The 16996-nt window shown below is 51.5% G+C and overlaps 1 protein-coding gene across 1 annotated transcript in view; it reads left to right on the plus strand.

The window, feature by feature from the left end:
- Nfatc2 (nuclear factor of activated T cells 2) overlaps positions 1 to 16996 on the plus strand; it is a 111153-nt gene that overhangs the window by 78156 nt on the left and 16001 nt on the right. The window contains exons 7-9 of the mRNA XM_041670442.1: positions 4263 to 4318; positions 4884 to 5010; positions 7075 to 7767. Of these exons, the coding sequence (XP_041526376.1) occupies positions 4263 to 4318; positions 4884 to 5010; positions 7075 to 7767 (876 nt within the window). The remainder of the gene's footprint in view (positions 1 to 4262; positions 4319 to 4883; positions 5011 to 7074; positions 7768 to 16996) is intronic.

The following is a 16996-nucleotide window of genomic DNA, read 5'->3' on the forward strand; positions in this document are numbered from 1 at the left end:
CCCCTGAGTTGTCTCTCCAATCCTCTAAAAAGACCCATTCTTCAAGGCATCAGGGAGTCATGTTGCCGTCTCATGTAAGAGACACCACCCCAGTGTAGATTCCAGCCAAGCCTTGCAGGTAGATATATTTATCATTGCAAACAGAAAATTCTTGATAAGCTCTGACTTTAAAATGTGTGCATTTTCAGTTTTAACTCATGTTGAGATATGTGCCCATGTTCAAATAATATATATATATGCCAGCATAAGAGCTCCTGTGAACATCTCCCATGTGCGTACACAGTGCTGGAGCCTGATACTTTGATCTGTATGCTCACTAGGAGATGTACATGGCCTAGAACCCTTGTGTTTTAAATTGGAGACAGAGACTTACCATCTTATCCAAGGCTGCACAGCTAATTGGGGCAAGCAAAGATTTCAGGCCAGGTCTGAAGTTGTGAAGTTTGGGATAAAAGGGCTGAATGCTGCCGGGGACAGAGAGGAGATGCTGGCACTGTTGCAGGGCATTTCCAAAGAGGGTTCTAGGGAGTATGCCGCACAGCTCTGCCAGTGCACTGGAGTGGGCGGGCATTTCCTCCTATACCCTCGTTGTCCCACAGCCCTCATCTGCCAGCTCCAGGGGGCCCAGCCTTGCATAGCAGCAAGGAAACCCTTAAGACAGGAAACCCAAGTCTTAAGGATAGGAGTGGACACCTAAGCTCTGGGGGGTGAGATGCCACTTAAGTGTGCCCAGTCTAGATGCCCGATCCTACCAGTTCTCCCCTCTCTGACTGGGACTCAACTCAGCTAGTGGGGTAAAGGCCAGACATGCTTTGGGGCAGCATATGTAGGAACAGGTTGAAGTCTGAGGGACAAAGGATACTGGGACCAGGGCAGGCATTAAGATTTAGTTAATAATGGTGCCCTGAGTAGCAAGGCGGGAACTGGAATAGACAGGACCTTGAGGGCCATGACAGAGCTGTGGCAATGTCACTGGGCACAGGAGGCAGGAAGGACTTGAGGAGGGCTGGCGAATCTGTCATTGCAGCAGGGGTGACTGCAAGGTCCTGCCTACAAATGTCCCTTCTCAGTGTCTCAGAGCTGGCCACTTTCCTCTGTTGGTTCTCTGGGAGCCTCTCCCTTGCTGTTTGCTTGGGCTTGACTGTCATTTGGAGGCTGTGGTTCAATAGCTGTGTCTTTTCACAAACTTCCTCTGGGCCTTAGTTCCCCTTCTGGTGGTGCTGAGCTGACTCACTTCTAGACTGTACTCAAGCTCCTATTGGCAGTTGCCTCCTTGGGTAGTCATGCCCATCGGCAAGGGGTAGGGAGGGCTCTGCCCTTTTCTCCTGGGTCTATAGACCCAAAAACCATATCTGACATAGCCTATGAGATACCCTGTCGTGAACATTGCTCTTCTGCATGTCAGGATTTCTTGTGCCACAATATCAAGGGTTAGTTCAACTTCTTGACAGTTCTTCAAGGAATTCTGTCTGCACCTCTAAAGGATGGGCTCGGAAACTGGGTCCGCCCCACTTGCTTCTTCCTTCCCCCTCTGTCTTTTTTGTCTGTTTCTTGAGAGTCACTCTGTAGCCCGGCTGGCTACTGCCTCATCCTCTCACATCCTTCTCCAAGCAGTGAGCTCATATGGAATTAAGCTCAGGCAGTGAGAAGCTGGGCAAGAGGGGGACCCCCTTACTGCTTCCCACATGGGCTTCTAGCTCAGCATTCAGGCTGCAGTCACTGAGCAAGGTTGGAACCCACAGAGCCTGGCTATGCAGCCTGGGTCTCTGTCAATGACCTTGGGTCGATCTTTGACATAAAAACAGGATAACCCTGGGCTAGTCCTGTCTGGCTCTTTGCACACTGTGGAGCCTGTGTGTTGATGGCTTCCAGCCAGGTGCCTTTGGTGTCCCTTTGGCCACCATTTCTCCTGCCTCTGGAGTGGTTTCTTCTGGCCCTTGGCAGTCATTCCAGCTGATGACATTTTTTGTATATCCCATATGGCTCTTTGTTTTTTCTTACAATATGGTCGATAGACAGCCAAGACTACGTCACCTGGTCTCTTCCATAGGGATCTAAGACCAGGAAGAATGTCTGTACTCGCCTCCCTCTGTTATCTCTGTGTGTATGTGGCGTGTGTGTGTGTGTGTGTGTGTGTGTGTGCCTGTGCCTGTTTGTGAGCACCTGCATCTGTGTGTGTACATGTAGAAGTCAGAGGTTGATGTTGGGTGTCCTCCTCTATTGTCCTCCACCTTACTTTGGGTGTGTGGCATACACATGTGTGTGTATGTGTGAGCACATATGTGTGAGCGCATACTGTATTAATTATAAACTGTCTGGCCTATTAGCCCAGGCTTATTATTAACTAGCTCTTAGAACTTAATTTAATTTAACCCATTTCTATTCTATATTTTGCCATGAGACTTGTGACTTGTTGCCTCATATCTTGCTTCCCCAGTGGCTGCTGGCATCTCTCTGACTCTGCCTTCTTTCTCCTGTCTTTTTGCTTGGGTTTCCCACCTAGCTATATTCTTCTTGGCTGTTGGCTTACAGAAGGGTGTTCCATATCCCCAGAGTCTGATGTTGGGTGTCCTCCTCTATCACTTTGCATCTCACTTTGGGAGTGTGGAGTATATACACGTGTATGCGTGTATGTGTGTGTGCACGCACACACATGCACACATGCCTGTGTGTACCATCGTAGCAGCAGAGGAGAACTTTGGGTGTCCTGCTCATCACATTTCACCTTACTGTTTTGAGCTAGGGTCTCTCACTGAACCTAGAGCTAGGCTGGTGGCTAGTGACCCTCAGAGACCCTCCTGTATTCACTCCTACAGCACTGGGGAGACAGGCACACGTGTGGCCATACCCTGCCTTTCATGGGCCTGCTAGAGTCCACGTTCAAACTTGCATACCATTGAACCACAAAGCCAGGACCGAACTGGCTGTCACCAAGAACTCCCTCTTTTCCTTTGCCGTGAGAACCTCCAGTCACACCCACTTTGTAGCAGTTACAGGAGTTTTGTTATATTGGATTTTACTTTGGAAGAGGCATACTCCTAGGCGAGTAAGTTCAAATGCTGCTCATGGCCCACGTCTCTCTGGCTAACCCTCAGAATTGGGGGTCCTAAGTGATTACAGCAGACACTAGCAGCTCTGCTCCAGGAAGAGACAGGGCTCTGAGGCCAGATGTTGGTCTGTGCTCTGTCGCGCAGCCCACTGTGCTGAGCATGCTGGAGCCTCTGCCGAGTCAAGAACCCAGTGGACTTTGACTCAGCATTTTCCAACCATGTGCTAGCTTCGAGAATGTTCCCTTTCTCATAAAACCATTTAATATTCTTCAGCATTCGTGCTCCACAAACACCCTGGAAACCCTCACGGAAATGTTTTGTTTCAGTGAGAACTGCCCAGCTTCAGTGTAGGTGGTCAGGGGAGAAATCTATAATTTGAAAATCAAGAGTTTTGTTTGGCCCCGTTTGCTGGCCTCAGATTAGGGGAATGAAGGGCCCTCTGCCCCTGAGAAGGAGAGGCCACTGCTGAACAGAGCCCTCTCACTGCAATGGTGACTCACATGGTAGCATGGAGTGGGCTAAGGGGTTCCCTCGCCTCCTGATGACCCATGAGTCAGGCACGCTTGGGCCACCTGTTCTGTCCCGATTAAGAGTGGGATAGCTAAACCATCTGTGCTCTGATGAGGGGACGCTGGTAACAAGCCAGGACCATCACGAGGCTCCCGAGACAGCCTTGGGCTTGAGGACCTTCTGGAAATAGACAAATGTGACCAGGTGCCTGGGAGAACACTGATTTTATTTTAAGAAAGGGAAATGGGCGTTTGGATGGAAAGAGATCACGGTGGCGGAGTCTGCGGTTCCTCCAAGTCTTTGCTCTTTTAATCCTGAATTTCCTACTGGCACCATGTCTCTCTCCTGCAAAGAGAACTATTTGACTATCTGGACACACACACAGCTCTCTCAGACACACATAACTCACACGCGCGCACACACACACACTTTCTCACACACAGTCTCATATGCACACACTCTTACATACAACTCTTCTTTCACACACAACTCTGTCTCATATCTACATGTTCTTTCTCACACACATACATTCCCTCCCTCCCTCCCTCCCTCCCTCCCTCCCTCCCTGTCCCCCATCACAGGCACACGGGCACACCGACACACCTCACTACAGTGATGCAATGGAGAATGTGATTTGTCAGCTCTGTCTTACGTCGTTGGCTTCTGGGTCCTTCAAAGACTGTTGTTTTTTGTGTTTTCCAGATGGGCAGCAGGTTTGGGAGATGGAAGCCACGGTGGATAAAGACAAGAGCCAGCCTGTAAGCCCCCAAAATGGCCCCAAGAGCTCAGAGTCCCTGCTGAGGTTTCTGTACCCTGCTCCCCCTTCCCCCATCCTCTTCTTCTTCCCTCCTTCCTCCCTCTTCTCTATTCCTCCCTTCCTTCCTCCCTCTTTCCCTTTCTTCTCTTCTTCCTTTCCTTCTTTTTCTTTTCTCCCTCTCCCCTTTCTATCCTTTCCTCCTCCATCTGTCCCTCCCTCCTCCCTCCCTCCTCTCTCCCTCCTCCCTCCTTCCTCCCTCCATCCTCCATCCTCCCTCCCTCCTCCCCACACTGAACATCACAGTTACTCACAAGTACAAGCTACACTTAATGAGTGCTTGCCACTTACGAAGCCCCAGGCCCTTTGGTTTCTGACCGTGACATCTGACACACTTTGCTAGACCAGCTTTCCTTGCTGGGATGAAAAGTTAAATTCCCTTCGCTGTAGATGTGGGGAACAAAGCCAGAGGGCCTGCCATGATGGGCCTGGGTGGACTTGATTGGGATCCTGGCAGGAATAGTGGCGTGCTGTTTACAGTCAAGTTCATGACAACTGCTTCCTTCTAGAACATGCTTTTCGTTGAGATCCCCGAGTATCGGAACAAGCACATCCGAGTACCCGTAAAAGTGAACTTCTACGTCATCAACGGAAAGAGAAAACGAAGTCAGCCACAACACTTTACCTACCATCCAGGTGAGGCATTCTCCCTGACACCCTTCAAGGTCACAGACAGCACTGGCCAGGGACTCAGGAGTCCCAAGGTCTGCTCCCGGCTGGGCTACCTGGGGAAAGTGACTCACCCACTCTGAGCCTCAGTTTCCTCTTGTGTTGGAAGGCACTTCCTTGTGAGAGTAGCTCCCTGTGTGGCCCACTGGTGCCAGGGGCCAGCTGCCATTGTCATGCGTGTTTTCCTTGGTGGTAGGTACGGGCATTTGGAAGCAGACAGCTAAGCAAGTGTCTCTTGCTGTTCCTCCCTGTCTTATTTTGTTTTTTTTTATTTAAATTTATTTATTTATTAAGGATTTCTGCCTCGTCCCCGCAACCGCTTCCCATTTCCCTCCCCCTCCCCCGATCAAGTCCCCCTCCCTCATCTGCTCGAAGAGCAATCAGGGTTCCCTGACCTGTGGGAAGCCCAAGGACTGCCCACCTCTATCCAGGTCTCATAAGGTGAGCATCCAAACTGCCTAGGCTCCCACAAAGCCAGTACGTGCAATAGGATCAAAAACCCACTGCAATTGTTCTTGAATTCTCAGTATTCCTCATTGTCCCCTATGTTCACCCCTGTCTTAGGTTTGACCACATTCAGGGTCAAAGTGGACTTGCTCTAGAACTCTGAGTCCTTAACTGTCCCCATATGGGTGGGATTACTAGAGGCACACCCAGACCAGAAGGTCTCATTCGTGAAATTCTGCAGAAACGGAACTAACCTCATAGAGTGGCTCTAGTTACAACTCCAAGGTAGCCAGTAGGTTAGGTAACTACAGCAGTAGTTAACTAGTAACTACAGCAGCTGGGGGAAAGCCCGCTCCTGCCCCACTCCAGGCCAGGGAAGGACCCTGCAGTCCTGGTTCTGAAACCCCACTGTCCCTGATTGGGCAGCTCAGCTTCAGCAGGGTGCATGGTAGACTTGTGAGATCCCTATGAGGGAGGCACCACAGGGACTGATGTGCTGTGCCGTCGGCAGCAGAAGTGGCTTCCCATGGGCCCCAAAGCTGCAGAGAGAGAACCTCGCACAAACCCTGCACGTGGAGCAGTCCTCTCAGCAAGAAGGCTGTCGCCTCTACGCTCCGACGTTCTCCCCCGATCTGCGGTAGCAGGGCCTCCCTGGGCTGGGTGTCAGTGCTCGGCTGGCGGAATGGAACCCTAGTAAGGTCCACCCTAAGGTCTCTAGCTGTCTAGAACTGAGACATTGGCCTTTGCATGGCATTTGTGGACATAGTCGTCTCCTCAAACCCTGACTCTGAGGAGGCTGCCCCACTCACCCTTGGTGACAGTCCTCTTGTCCGTTCATGGAGCTGTCCCTGTCTCCTGAACCTGGTGATGCTAAGGGAGGATGCTGGGAGGGGGTGGCCTGCTTTCCTCCTTGCTGTGAACAATACCCGACAAACACAACTTAAGGGGTGAAGGTTTTATTCTGACATTTAGAGGGGTACTGCCTTTCATGGTGGGGACAGCAGGAGAGGGACGCGGCTGGTCGCACTGCATCACAACCAGGAAACAGGAGACTCTTCAGTCTAGGAACCCAGCCCACGGGGTGCTGCTGCCCTCATTCAGGGTGGGTCTTCACACGCACCCCCATGGAGAAACTCCTTTATAGACATACCCAGAGGAGTGTCTCCTAGGTGACTCTAGACCCTGTCGACAGTGACAACTGAACATCGCTGACTATGTGGGACAGTGTCCAGTAGGAGGGGACACTGCAGGGAGATGATGGGGACAGATGGCTCGAGAGGCGGGGGAGTCACAGCAAGCCTTTTCCTCTCAGCTCTCACCTTGAGGAACGAGGCTACACAGACTCCAACACCCAGTCGAGCCCACCCTCCACCCATCCACAGCTGGCAAAGTCTGCAGTTCAAGGGCATTGCCAAGGTCGAGTTTCACCTGATGACAATTCCAGGGGGGATCTTGTGGCCCAAGGCGAGTGAGCCACACACCAGCCATGCTTCCACCCACTGGGCTCCTCAAAGTGCCCCTCCTCCTCGGCACACACTCACAGGTTGCCATGATTGCTGCAGCCCTGCGCTTTTCTCTCCACAGCCCCTGCCATCAAGACGGAGCCCGATGAGTATGACCCTTCTCTGATCTGCAGCCCTGCCCATGGAAGCCTGGGGAGCCAGCCATATTACCCACAGCACCCAATGCTGGCCGAGTCCCCCTCCTGTCTCGTGGCTACCATGGCCCCCTGCCAACAGTTCCGCTCGGGGCTGTCATCCCCAGATGCCCGCTACCAGCAGCAGAGCCCCGCAGCAGCTCTCTACCAGAGGAGCAAGAGCCTGAGTCCAGGCCTGCTGGGCTACCAGCAGCCGGCCCTCCTGGCAGCACCCTTGGGCCTGGCCGATGCCCACCGCTCTGTGCTGGTGCATGCTAGTTCTCAGGGCCAGAGCCAGGGCTCTACCCTGCCACACACATCCTCGGCTACCCAGCAGGCCTCGCCCGTGATTCACTACTCACCCACCAACCAGCAGCTTCGTGGCGGGGGGCACCAGGAGTTTCAGCATATCATGTACTGTGAGAACTTTGGCCCTGGTTCAGCCAGGCCTGGCCCACCTCCCATCAACCAAGGCCAGAGGCTGAGCCCAGGCTCCTACCCCACAGTCATCCAACCACAGACTGCCCTGAACCACAGAGCTACCAAAAACGGACCCCCAGTCAGTGACCAGAAGGACGCTATGCCCACTGGAGTGACAGTCAAACAGGAACAGAACCTGGACCAGACCTACCTGGATGACGGTAAGAAGCTGTGCTTGCTCAGTGTCCCTGAGGAAGGAGCCCTCCATGTCCCCATCCTGGACCCCCCCCCCCCCCCCATACAGCCCAGTCTACCCTGCTGCCTCCTTGGGCCTTAGTATCTCCATTTTAACCTGAGGGATGATATAAGATAACCTGTGTTGTCACACACCTACCAGCTCACTGCAGGAGCTTGGGGTGAGTGCTGGCGGTCATAGGTGTCCCCTCCAACCGCTGCAGTAGAAAAAGCCAATGAAGGGAGTTCTGGCCACTGGAGTGTCCCCTGAGGTCATGAACTGGGCCTGTCCCACCACTTCCATACTCTTTCCGGGGCCAGATTTAGATGAACGGCAGGAAATCAGAAAGGAAGATTTCTTTCTTTCCCGTGGAGGAAAAATCCCACTTTATGGCCCTCTTCTGTGTGTGGGGGCGGGGTGCAGAGTGAGCAGGGAGCACAGCCTTGAAAGGGGCTCTATCCGGAGCATGAATGGGGGCTGCGGGCAGCTCTGGCACGTGTTGCTGGGACACAGAGACCATTGATGGGGGGCAGCAATGGGTTTCCGTTGGGGCGAGCTCAGCTGATGGGGGGCAGGGCCAGGGAGAGGGTGGAAGAAGGCTTTGTGTGAAGGTGCCCTCAGCTTGTGGGCACATGGCCTGGACAGAGGCATGGCTTGTCAGAGCAGCTGAGACAGGGGTTAGTCTCAGAGGAAGGCCACACTCACCTGAGATGAGCAAAGGGTGCCCGAGGGCAGAGAGGGTGGGGCAGGTGGAGTAGCCTTCTCTTCCCTGTGAGGCTCCAGAAAATCAGAAATCTTGGAGGGAGGTTTCTGAAGTGGAGGAAGAAACTCTAAGTGGCGAGTTGCTCCCTGCCTGCAGCTCCAGCTCCATCCAGTTCATGGGCAGTAGCAGCTGACACAGGGTAGAGGGTCCCACACCCAGAACATCCAGGAACAAGAGTGGTTTGTATTTGGCGACACCCTGTAATGCTGCGATACCATTCCTGCCTCCCTAACTCCCAAATTTGCAATCTGGAGAAATCGAGAATTTGAAATTTTCTGGGAATCATTTTGATCCTCAAGTTTGGAATTTCAGAGCATTTTGGATTTTTAGATTAGGAATGTTCAAGCAACCCCTGAAAACACAATAACTTGGGACCGTTAACTCCCAGGAACCCAACAGGGAGCAAGGAAGGATGCCCTAGAACAGTTGCCACGGTTACCATGGAGACCTGTGGGTGATAGGAAATTATGCTGCGTTTGCTCAGAGTCTTTGAATTCTTGTTCAGCCAGGCTACCTGGGTGTTCTGAGACTTCCGACAGCATCTATCTTTGTGTGATGGAACTATCAACCAAAGTCAAAGCAACGACCTTTTGGGACACTTACTAAAGCGTGGCCCCGCATGCCTGGGCAGACCAACTCAATAGCAATGCTTTGTGAATTGATGGGGCTTGGGAGTTGAGTGCAGTGGTGAGGGACTTCTGTACGCTCTACCTGTGAATATTAGACATCCCAGTGAGAGCCAGTCTCGCTGCTTGATTCAAAGAGGGCTGTTGGCAAAGAGCACTCAACAGAGCTGCAGCTCCCACCATCCTCAGTGTGTACCTGGCCTCACTTCATGTGGAGGCAGGGGACTGACCCCATTGAGGCAAGGTGCTTTAGGGATGAGTGTCTGAACAGGGCGGGTGTTTCCCAGCAGCCTCCGTGGATGGGTTGATTTGGTCTCTGGGAGCAGAGATGTCCCCTCCCCCTCCCCATCATCTTGCGTTAAAGATGAACGCGAGTCACCTCAGTTATGGAACCTGCAGGTAGATGCCTCAGTGAGTCAGAGGTGGCCGTCCGTGTTTGCCACAGATGTGCAGAAGGGATGACTTGTGCCACAGAGGAAGCAGCTGGGTTTGGGGGTCCTATGGGGAATCTATAGGAAGGCTCACAGGTGTGTTGGGGTGAGCTTCCCTCCCCCAACATGATTCCGCTCTCAGACACAGATTTGGGCACAGATGGCTTTCACTGCAGGAAGCTTTTCTTCAGTACCCCTTCACCATGCTTGTGACCCCCCTCCCATCTCCAATCTCGGTGGGGAATCCTCTGTAGGAAGATTCTGTGGTTTTAGAAGGTGAAAAGGTTAGGGTGTTGTGGGACTTTTCAGAGCCTTGACTGTCCTGGTTGACATTAAAAAAAAAAAAAATCTAAGACCAGGAGGTGCCCTTTGAGGGGAGCCATTCCCACGGTCTCTGTCCTCTGTCTGTCCACAGCCCTCTAGGTGTGGCCCACAGCATGTCTGGTCCTGCAGCCCAGCGCTGGTCCCTCAAACACTATATTCAGATTTCTCCATCTATACTTTGTCTCCCTGGCCTGAGTCATGTGTCCCCAAGCAGCAAGGTGTCATTGGCCAGTTTGGTGCTTGGCTTGCTTTGTTCCCAAAGTTCTGCTTGGTGTGGCCTGCTGTGCTCTGGGGCGAACTCAGAAAATGTGGGTGCAGTTTGGCTTTTGTTTGCTAGGGCTTTGGATTCTCCCGAGAGACCTGGCCCTGCACCCAGAACCTTGCATACATTCCTCTGTGGTGTGGGGTTCTTGATCTGTTGTTTGGGGTTTAAAGCAGACAGACAGACTCAAGACATGCTTCCATCTGCCGGAGGGTGACTGGGTTTGGGCTCCTTTCGGTTGTCATTCAAAGGGGTCTCACTCCCTGAAGCCAGAGGCAGTGAACCCAGAACTGGCACACACTGGCAGTGTGAGCAGAGCACAGTAGACATGAGTCTCTGCACAGAGGCAAACATTGACCTTGGAAGTTTGCCCAGCCTCTCCCCTGGGTCCAAGGAGCGCCACACCCCAGTGTCTCCAAACTTGGCCCATGACCAAGTGTCCTGCCTTGTGCCCCTCTTCTGAGCTGCATTCCTGCATGTTCTTCATTGTTTGGGGCTGTTCCTTCTTGGGCTGAGAGCTCATCTGCTTTTCCCACTTTGGTGCTTAAAGATGCTTACAAAAGTCTCCTCAAAATGGGAAATGTGTAACATTCCGGGTGCAGTGGGTCCCATCCAACCGCCCTTGACATGTCATCTGTAAATGCTGACCTGCTTTGTCCTGTGTCATGGATCTACTCTCTCCCCCTGAAGCTCTAGATTGTGCCTGGGCAGTTCAGGCTGCACATGGCAGCTGGTCCAGTAACCGAGTCCCTCCCCCATCCCATCTCCATCCTCTCCAGCTCTCCCTGTCCCCCCACTTCGTCCTCCACAGTGGTCCTTGGCCTCTGATCTCCCACTGGTCATGCCCAGACCTCGAAATATTTGCTGCCTGCTGCCTGAACCAGGCACTGTCCTGGGCTTTGTGTGTGTGAAGGGGTAAGAAAGCCTTGTCTTGAAGTGTTTTTGTTATGTTCGGGGAAAGATGCAGTGTAGATGCCAGTGTCTAAGGGGGTTGAATGATGATGAGAGGGACATCACACAGGTAGGGACTGGCGGGCAGCAGGGAGGTGAGCACTGCCGTGGGAAGGACTGAAGGGAGAGCATTTCGGGGTGGGGGGATTGGGAACAGCAGGTGAAGGTGACCTGGAAGTCAGTGTAGCAGGTGATGGGGGGGGGGGGTTTCTGCAGCAGTGACCTGGATATCTTTGGAGAAGGTGGCTCTGGCTGCCCTTGGGAAACAGATGTGAGGGAGGCAAGAGTCAAATTCACGTGCCGTTTCCAGGACAACCAAAAGTTTATAGTCACCTCCCTTATCTTTGGATTTTTGTTCTTCAGTTCAGGTTCTTATGCTCAACTCCAGTCCAAAATATTAAGTGGAAAATTCTGGAAAGAAATAGTTTTTACACAATTTTTCCTATGATTCTTTTACTGTCATTGACCTGGGTGGTAAATTAAGTGTTTTCATGGGTTTGCACATTTAGATAACACCAAGTATATTCATAGGGCCCAACAAGGTCTGTAATCTGAGAACCTCAAAGTGTGGCCCTGGGGTGCACATTCATTTTAGACACAGCTGACGTTGGAGAAGGTGAATCCCCAGCAGGAAGGAGATGGAGCCGAGGTGAGCATCTTTCCCCAAGTTGGGTTGTTCGAGATGCGTCTAGAAGTGCCAAAATAGGACAAGAGTGTAGGTCACCTCCACCACTTCCTTAGTATGAATTCAGGGTGGCTGTGCTTCCGTGCCTGGATGCAGACCCTTGGGAGCAATGCCAGGGAAGCAGTGACTGTCACCTGTGACCCTCACCATTGATGACGCCTCCTGGGAGCCATGGTGATGCCACAGCTGAACTGTGGTTTGAGGGTCATCAGGCCAGCTCACCACCAAGTCTACCACAGGCCTTGGGGGCATGGGCGTGCCCTTGGGTCTTAGCCACAGGAAGGAGACTGTGGGTGCAGAAGGACCAGGGCCCAAATCTGCAGGCATCCTTGCTGTCTTTCTCCCTCCTGGGGAGAGAGGATGTGGTCTTGTGCTGGGCAGAGCCTGGAGGTGACCTGCGGGGACAGCCTAGCTTGTGCATGCATGTGACCAAGCATCTATGGGTGTCGAAAGTGCTGTTTTGAAAGCTGTTTGGCTCTTGTTCTTCATAGGAAATGCATGAGCAGTAGACATTGGGTAAAAACTGAGTATTTTCCACTGTATTTAAATATTGAACTATATTAACACCCACCCCAAATTAATAGTGTAGTGCTACAAATGGGCCACCCCAAAATGACAGCCTGGATCTTCATGGCAAGTACATTATCCACTGAGCCACCTGCCAGCACCCTGTAGACCGTGCTGGGCCCCCCGTCTCCCAGGCCACACCTAAAATAATGTTGTGTGTTTATGTAATATATGAATCTATTTCCCTCAAATATCTACTCTAGCTATAGCCTACTTCTCTATGGAAAAGTACATCCCCAAAAAGCAAGTTCGTGCCTCAAGGCTAGGAACTGACCAGCAGTTAGCCGAATCTTCCTTCTGTACTCTCTCCGCTCTTCCTTCTCCACCAGTAAATTCATATTGGGTAGCTGGTGGAGTTTTGTTTTCCCAGGGGCTTAGCACCACCCTGTGCCTCTTTTGTGAAGAATTTGTATCTTTTTTTCTCCCATCACATTGAGTGCTGTTTGGATTTGTTCCTTGGGCTTTGCCCTCTACCTTTCTGTTGGACTTGCTTCTTGCCCTGGATGCACTGGACTTGATTTTAGCACCTGGAGAAGGGCTTGGGTCTTGGGGAATGATTAAACCATCAACTTGGCTCTTTCCCATGGGGTTTTTGACACCTCTTTAATTTTTTATTGATCTGGGGATCCAGTCACATTGAGACCGTTTATAAAGGAAGGGCCAGGCCTGCTTTGCTGATCAACACTGTCTGCTCTGTCTCTGGGTGAAGTGGAAGATGCTCAGGGTTGGGCGTGAGGGTTGTCTGTTCTGGTGCTTACGAACAAAGCCTGTTGGGCTTGGACTGATGTCTGTTTTACCTTCTGTACTGCTCTGAAACTAGATCTCTGGGCAGGTGAGCCAGAGCAGGTAGCCCCTGGGTCACATTGCATCCAGTGTGGGGCACCTAGCTTGAGTCTATGGCAGAACTGTTGAGTGCAGGCCCTTTGGACTAACAAATGAGTTTTTTCTGTGGCCCCTTGATTCTGCTGTCCCAGAAAAGCTGGAAGGACACTCCTTGGCTGCTGGTTTTCCAAAAGCCTGGAGAAAGTGGAGGTTCTGTTGCACAAACTGAGGATGGCGGAGTGCCTGTGAGATTCCAGCAGCCGGGGTGCACAGATTTCTGGGAGTTGATGGCGTCTTTTGAATTTTCAGCTTTATTGGGCACCGACAAATGAACTGATCCCAAACTGATTCAATAGTTCTGTGTCTTCCTACACATGTGTTGAATTGTTGTCAGCTCTCAGATGTGGGAAAGGGGTGGCCCGCTGATATTCCCTGGGTGCAGTTAGCCTGAAAATTTTGCTTGGCCCACACACACAGTGTTTTGTTTTGTTTTTTAATATTTAGATTAGATGTCAGCGTTAAAGAAGTGAGGCATTGTTTTGGCCCCCCTTCCCTGACAGCTGTCAGGAGTCAAAGGCAAGGAAGGCCCAGGCATGGTACTGTCTTGTAGAAGCAGCCACTTGCCCAATCCACAGGCCCACCGTTTGCCTCCTGCATCTGAGCTACTTAGCAGCACAGCATCTGCTGGCTGTCCTGTGCTGACTGGCTTTGGTCACATTCCTGTGGGGACCCATAGGCATGTAATTTCAGGGGCATCATTGACTCCTGTGGCTGCCTAAGGCAGCACCTGCACAGGTGGGGATCTTGGAAGTCCTCACTGCCTCTGTCAGTCTGCTGCCTTCCTCCTTATGGCTGAGGGACCTTCAGGAAATTGTGAGCGCTCTTGTGTCTGTGAGGTCAGAGGGTCAATACTAAATCTTTCTCTTTCACTTGTCACCTTACATTTTTCAAGTCAGGGTCTCTCGCTGAACCTGGAGATCACTGACCTGGCTGGCTGGCAACCCCCAGGGGTCCACCTCTCTTCCTAGGACTGGGATTATTAGTGTATGCCAGCACATCCAGACTTTACATGGGTTTAGGGTCCGCTTGCTTGTGCAGCAGGAATTTACGCCGAGCCGCCTCCCAGCCCACCTTGTTCACTTGTGATTTTATCGTGCATTACACTAGAATTAGCTCGAGAGAGTGACCGCCTGTGTTCTAAGTTTCTTACCCCACACTGCTCCATTGCTCCTCTATTGAGCCCCAAATGTTTCACAAGGAGGGGCCTATCACAGAGTTTAGTTAACCGTTTTTACTGCAAGAAACATGAACGTGGTGGTTTGTCCTATGTGGAATTTCTCCTGGCCCAGCTTCTTTCTGCTTCTGTTGTTCTGGTGGGGGAGGTTCAGCCCGGTTCTCTGCCTCTAGAAGTAGTTTATGGTAGCATGCCAGTTGAGAGGTGTGAAAGGCTACCTCCCAGGCGGTGGTGTGTTCTCACTGGGAGGGGTGTGACTTCAGGTGACCTGTCCCTGGAAGTTAGTAGTGCTTGCTAGGGAATGCTTCCCCCAACAAGTCCCCTGGTAGACTATCAGCGCTGGGTGACACTCTGTTCCCATCCAGCCAACCCTTCCTCTCCGGTAAGCTGGAAAAGGGCTGGAAAGGGAAGCTTCCCTACACCCACAATGGGAGAATTCAGCGAGACGGGCAAGCAAGATGAATGCCCCGATTCTTCTCCATTATTTACCACTTTAAAAAAAAATAGGTTGGTTTATTAACATCCTTCCCTGGTATCAATTGGAGTTGTGTGTGCGTGTGTGACTAATTTAGAGCCATTATGAACTCATGGCCTTAACATAATTGATGTTTTAAGGTTTGAATGGCCGATTTGAGCAGGTCCTTTTGTCCCTGCCATCGGCTGGGTCTAAATAAGGACTTCCTACCCTGTCTTGTTCTGCTTAGCAATGTGCCTGAGGCATCAGGCAGGAAAGAGTCCTATGTGTAGACTGAGGCTTGCGTGTTTTATCAACTATATGAACAAAAAGAACCAAAATTACATACTACCTATTGATACTCGTTGAGAGCAAATTTAACCCAGGGTGCCTCTGCCCTTTGACCCCTCTGATTGTTTGGAGAAGGCTGGCTGGCTATAACCCCTCAGTCTTGACTCCCTAAAAGAGCCTGGAGATGTGGCTCAGTTGGCAGAGTGCGGGCAGACTCTAGGTTTTCATCTCAGCACCACATGGCGATGGGGTGTGCCTGTCATCCCAGATCCGGTGAGGTAGAGGCAGGAGGATCAGGAGATCAGCATCAGCATTGGCTTACAGAGGGAGTCTGAGGCTAGCCTGGCTTTCCTGACCTAGTCTCTAAAACTTAAGGACTTAAAAAAAATTCTCCACTTTTACCATTGTCCTTTCTAACAGTGAGAGAATTTTAATCACATAAAATGCAGGGCTCAGTTTCAGTTGCTCTGTAAATGCTCGTTATGGATAATAACATTTATAATACATAGCTATATACTCAAGGATATGTATTTTGCATATTATATGTTACATTGCAGTGTGTGTGATGTACATTTCATCCTGGGTCAAGCAGAGCACAGACTCTGGCCAGCTTGGTGTCTGGTCACTTTCTACGTAGTCCCGCCCTGCCCCTGTCTGTGACGTCTCACGCTCTGTAAGAGGTGGTTGTGCTATATAGTCTTCCAGGGTCTGGGTTTTACCCCTAACGCAGGGACGGTGTGGGGCGTTTCAATCAGTGAGTGGCTGGCTCTGATTCAGCCATGATGGTGCCCAGTCTGCCTCATCAGAGTGGCAGCTCCTGGGCTTCAGGTAAGTGTTGTGCCTGAACTCGGCATGTCTTCTTAAACACACCCTTCACTCCACCAGAGAGATGGCTCCCTGAATTCCATGCTCGTCACTTCCTTTTGTTTCTGATCTGAAACTGAAAGACGTGCAGGGCCCCACTCGGTGCTGCAGGATCAACACTGTTGGGCCTCAGTCTGAGCTTTTATAACCGACCAGGCGTTCTGAGTTCACCAAGCCTAAGGGCCAATGAAGGGCTCTTTCTCCCCTGGCATCACTAAGTCACCTTCTAGCATAGGAGCCCCTCCCATCACCCTGCACAATTCTACTTAGGGTTGGCGTCAAGAACCATGGTTTTCTGAGTTACTCACTCATAGTCCCATCTGCTAAGATGTCCTTCTTCCCCATGGGCCTGTCATTGGCTTCTTCACAGCAGACAGGGTTCTCCTGGGGCCTTGTCCCCTACATCTGTTTCTGTCTCACCATGACACACTTGTGTCAACCCTTTATGGGGGGGGGCGGTGCATAAGCTGTGCTGACTTGTTAGACCTCTTGTGGGTCCTGGAACCAGCTGACTCTCTTCTGTCTTCTGCTGTGTCTTCTTCTTCTCCATTGAGCCAGCTCTCCGGCCCCCAGAACTCCCCTGAGTTTTAGGTCAACCTTAGATCATGGACTCTTTAACACAGTTAAGGAAAAGAACTTGCCCAGCAGAGGAATAGCTCAGGGCACCGTCCTCTGCCTTATGACCAGGACACATCCAAGGAGGACAGCCCTGAACATCAATACCAGAGATTTTTCCATCTGCCCTCCACAGCCACCTGTACAATCTGTCTCTCCCACACAGTCCCTGTACTGCTAGGAGCTGCCTTCCAGAGGCTCTTTCTAGCCATATGCCCAGGGTCTCGCTCTGACCCATCCACAGCCAGGTATCTGTGACACTGGTTCCTGCTAACATGTCTCGTATGGGACAAAGTAGGGTGACATATCCAATCCTGGGACCTGCA

The sequence above is a fragment of the Microtus oregoni genome, unplaced genomic scaffold (genome assembly GCF_018167655.1).
Source record: "Microtus oregoni isolate MIOR12 unplaced genomic scaffold, Mior012 000020F_ref0000438, whole genome shotgun sequence".
In the NCBI taxonomy this organism is placed as follows: domain Eukaryota; kingdom Metazoa; phylum Chordata; class Mammalia; order Rodentia; family Cricetidae; genus Microtus; species Microtus oregoni.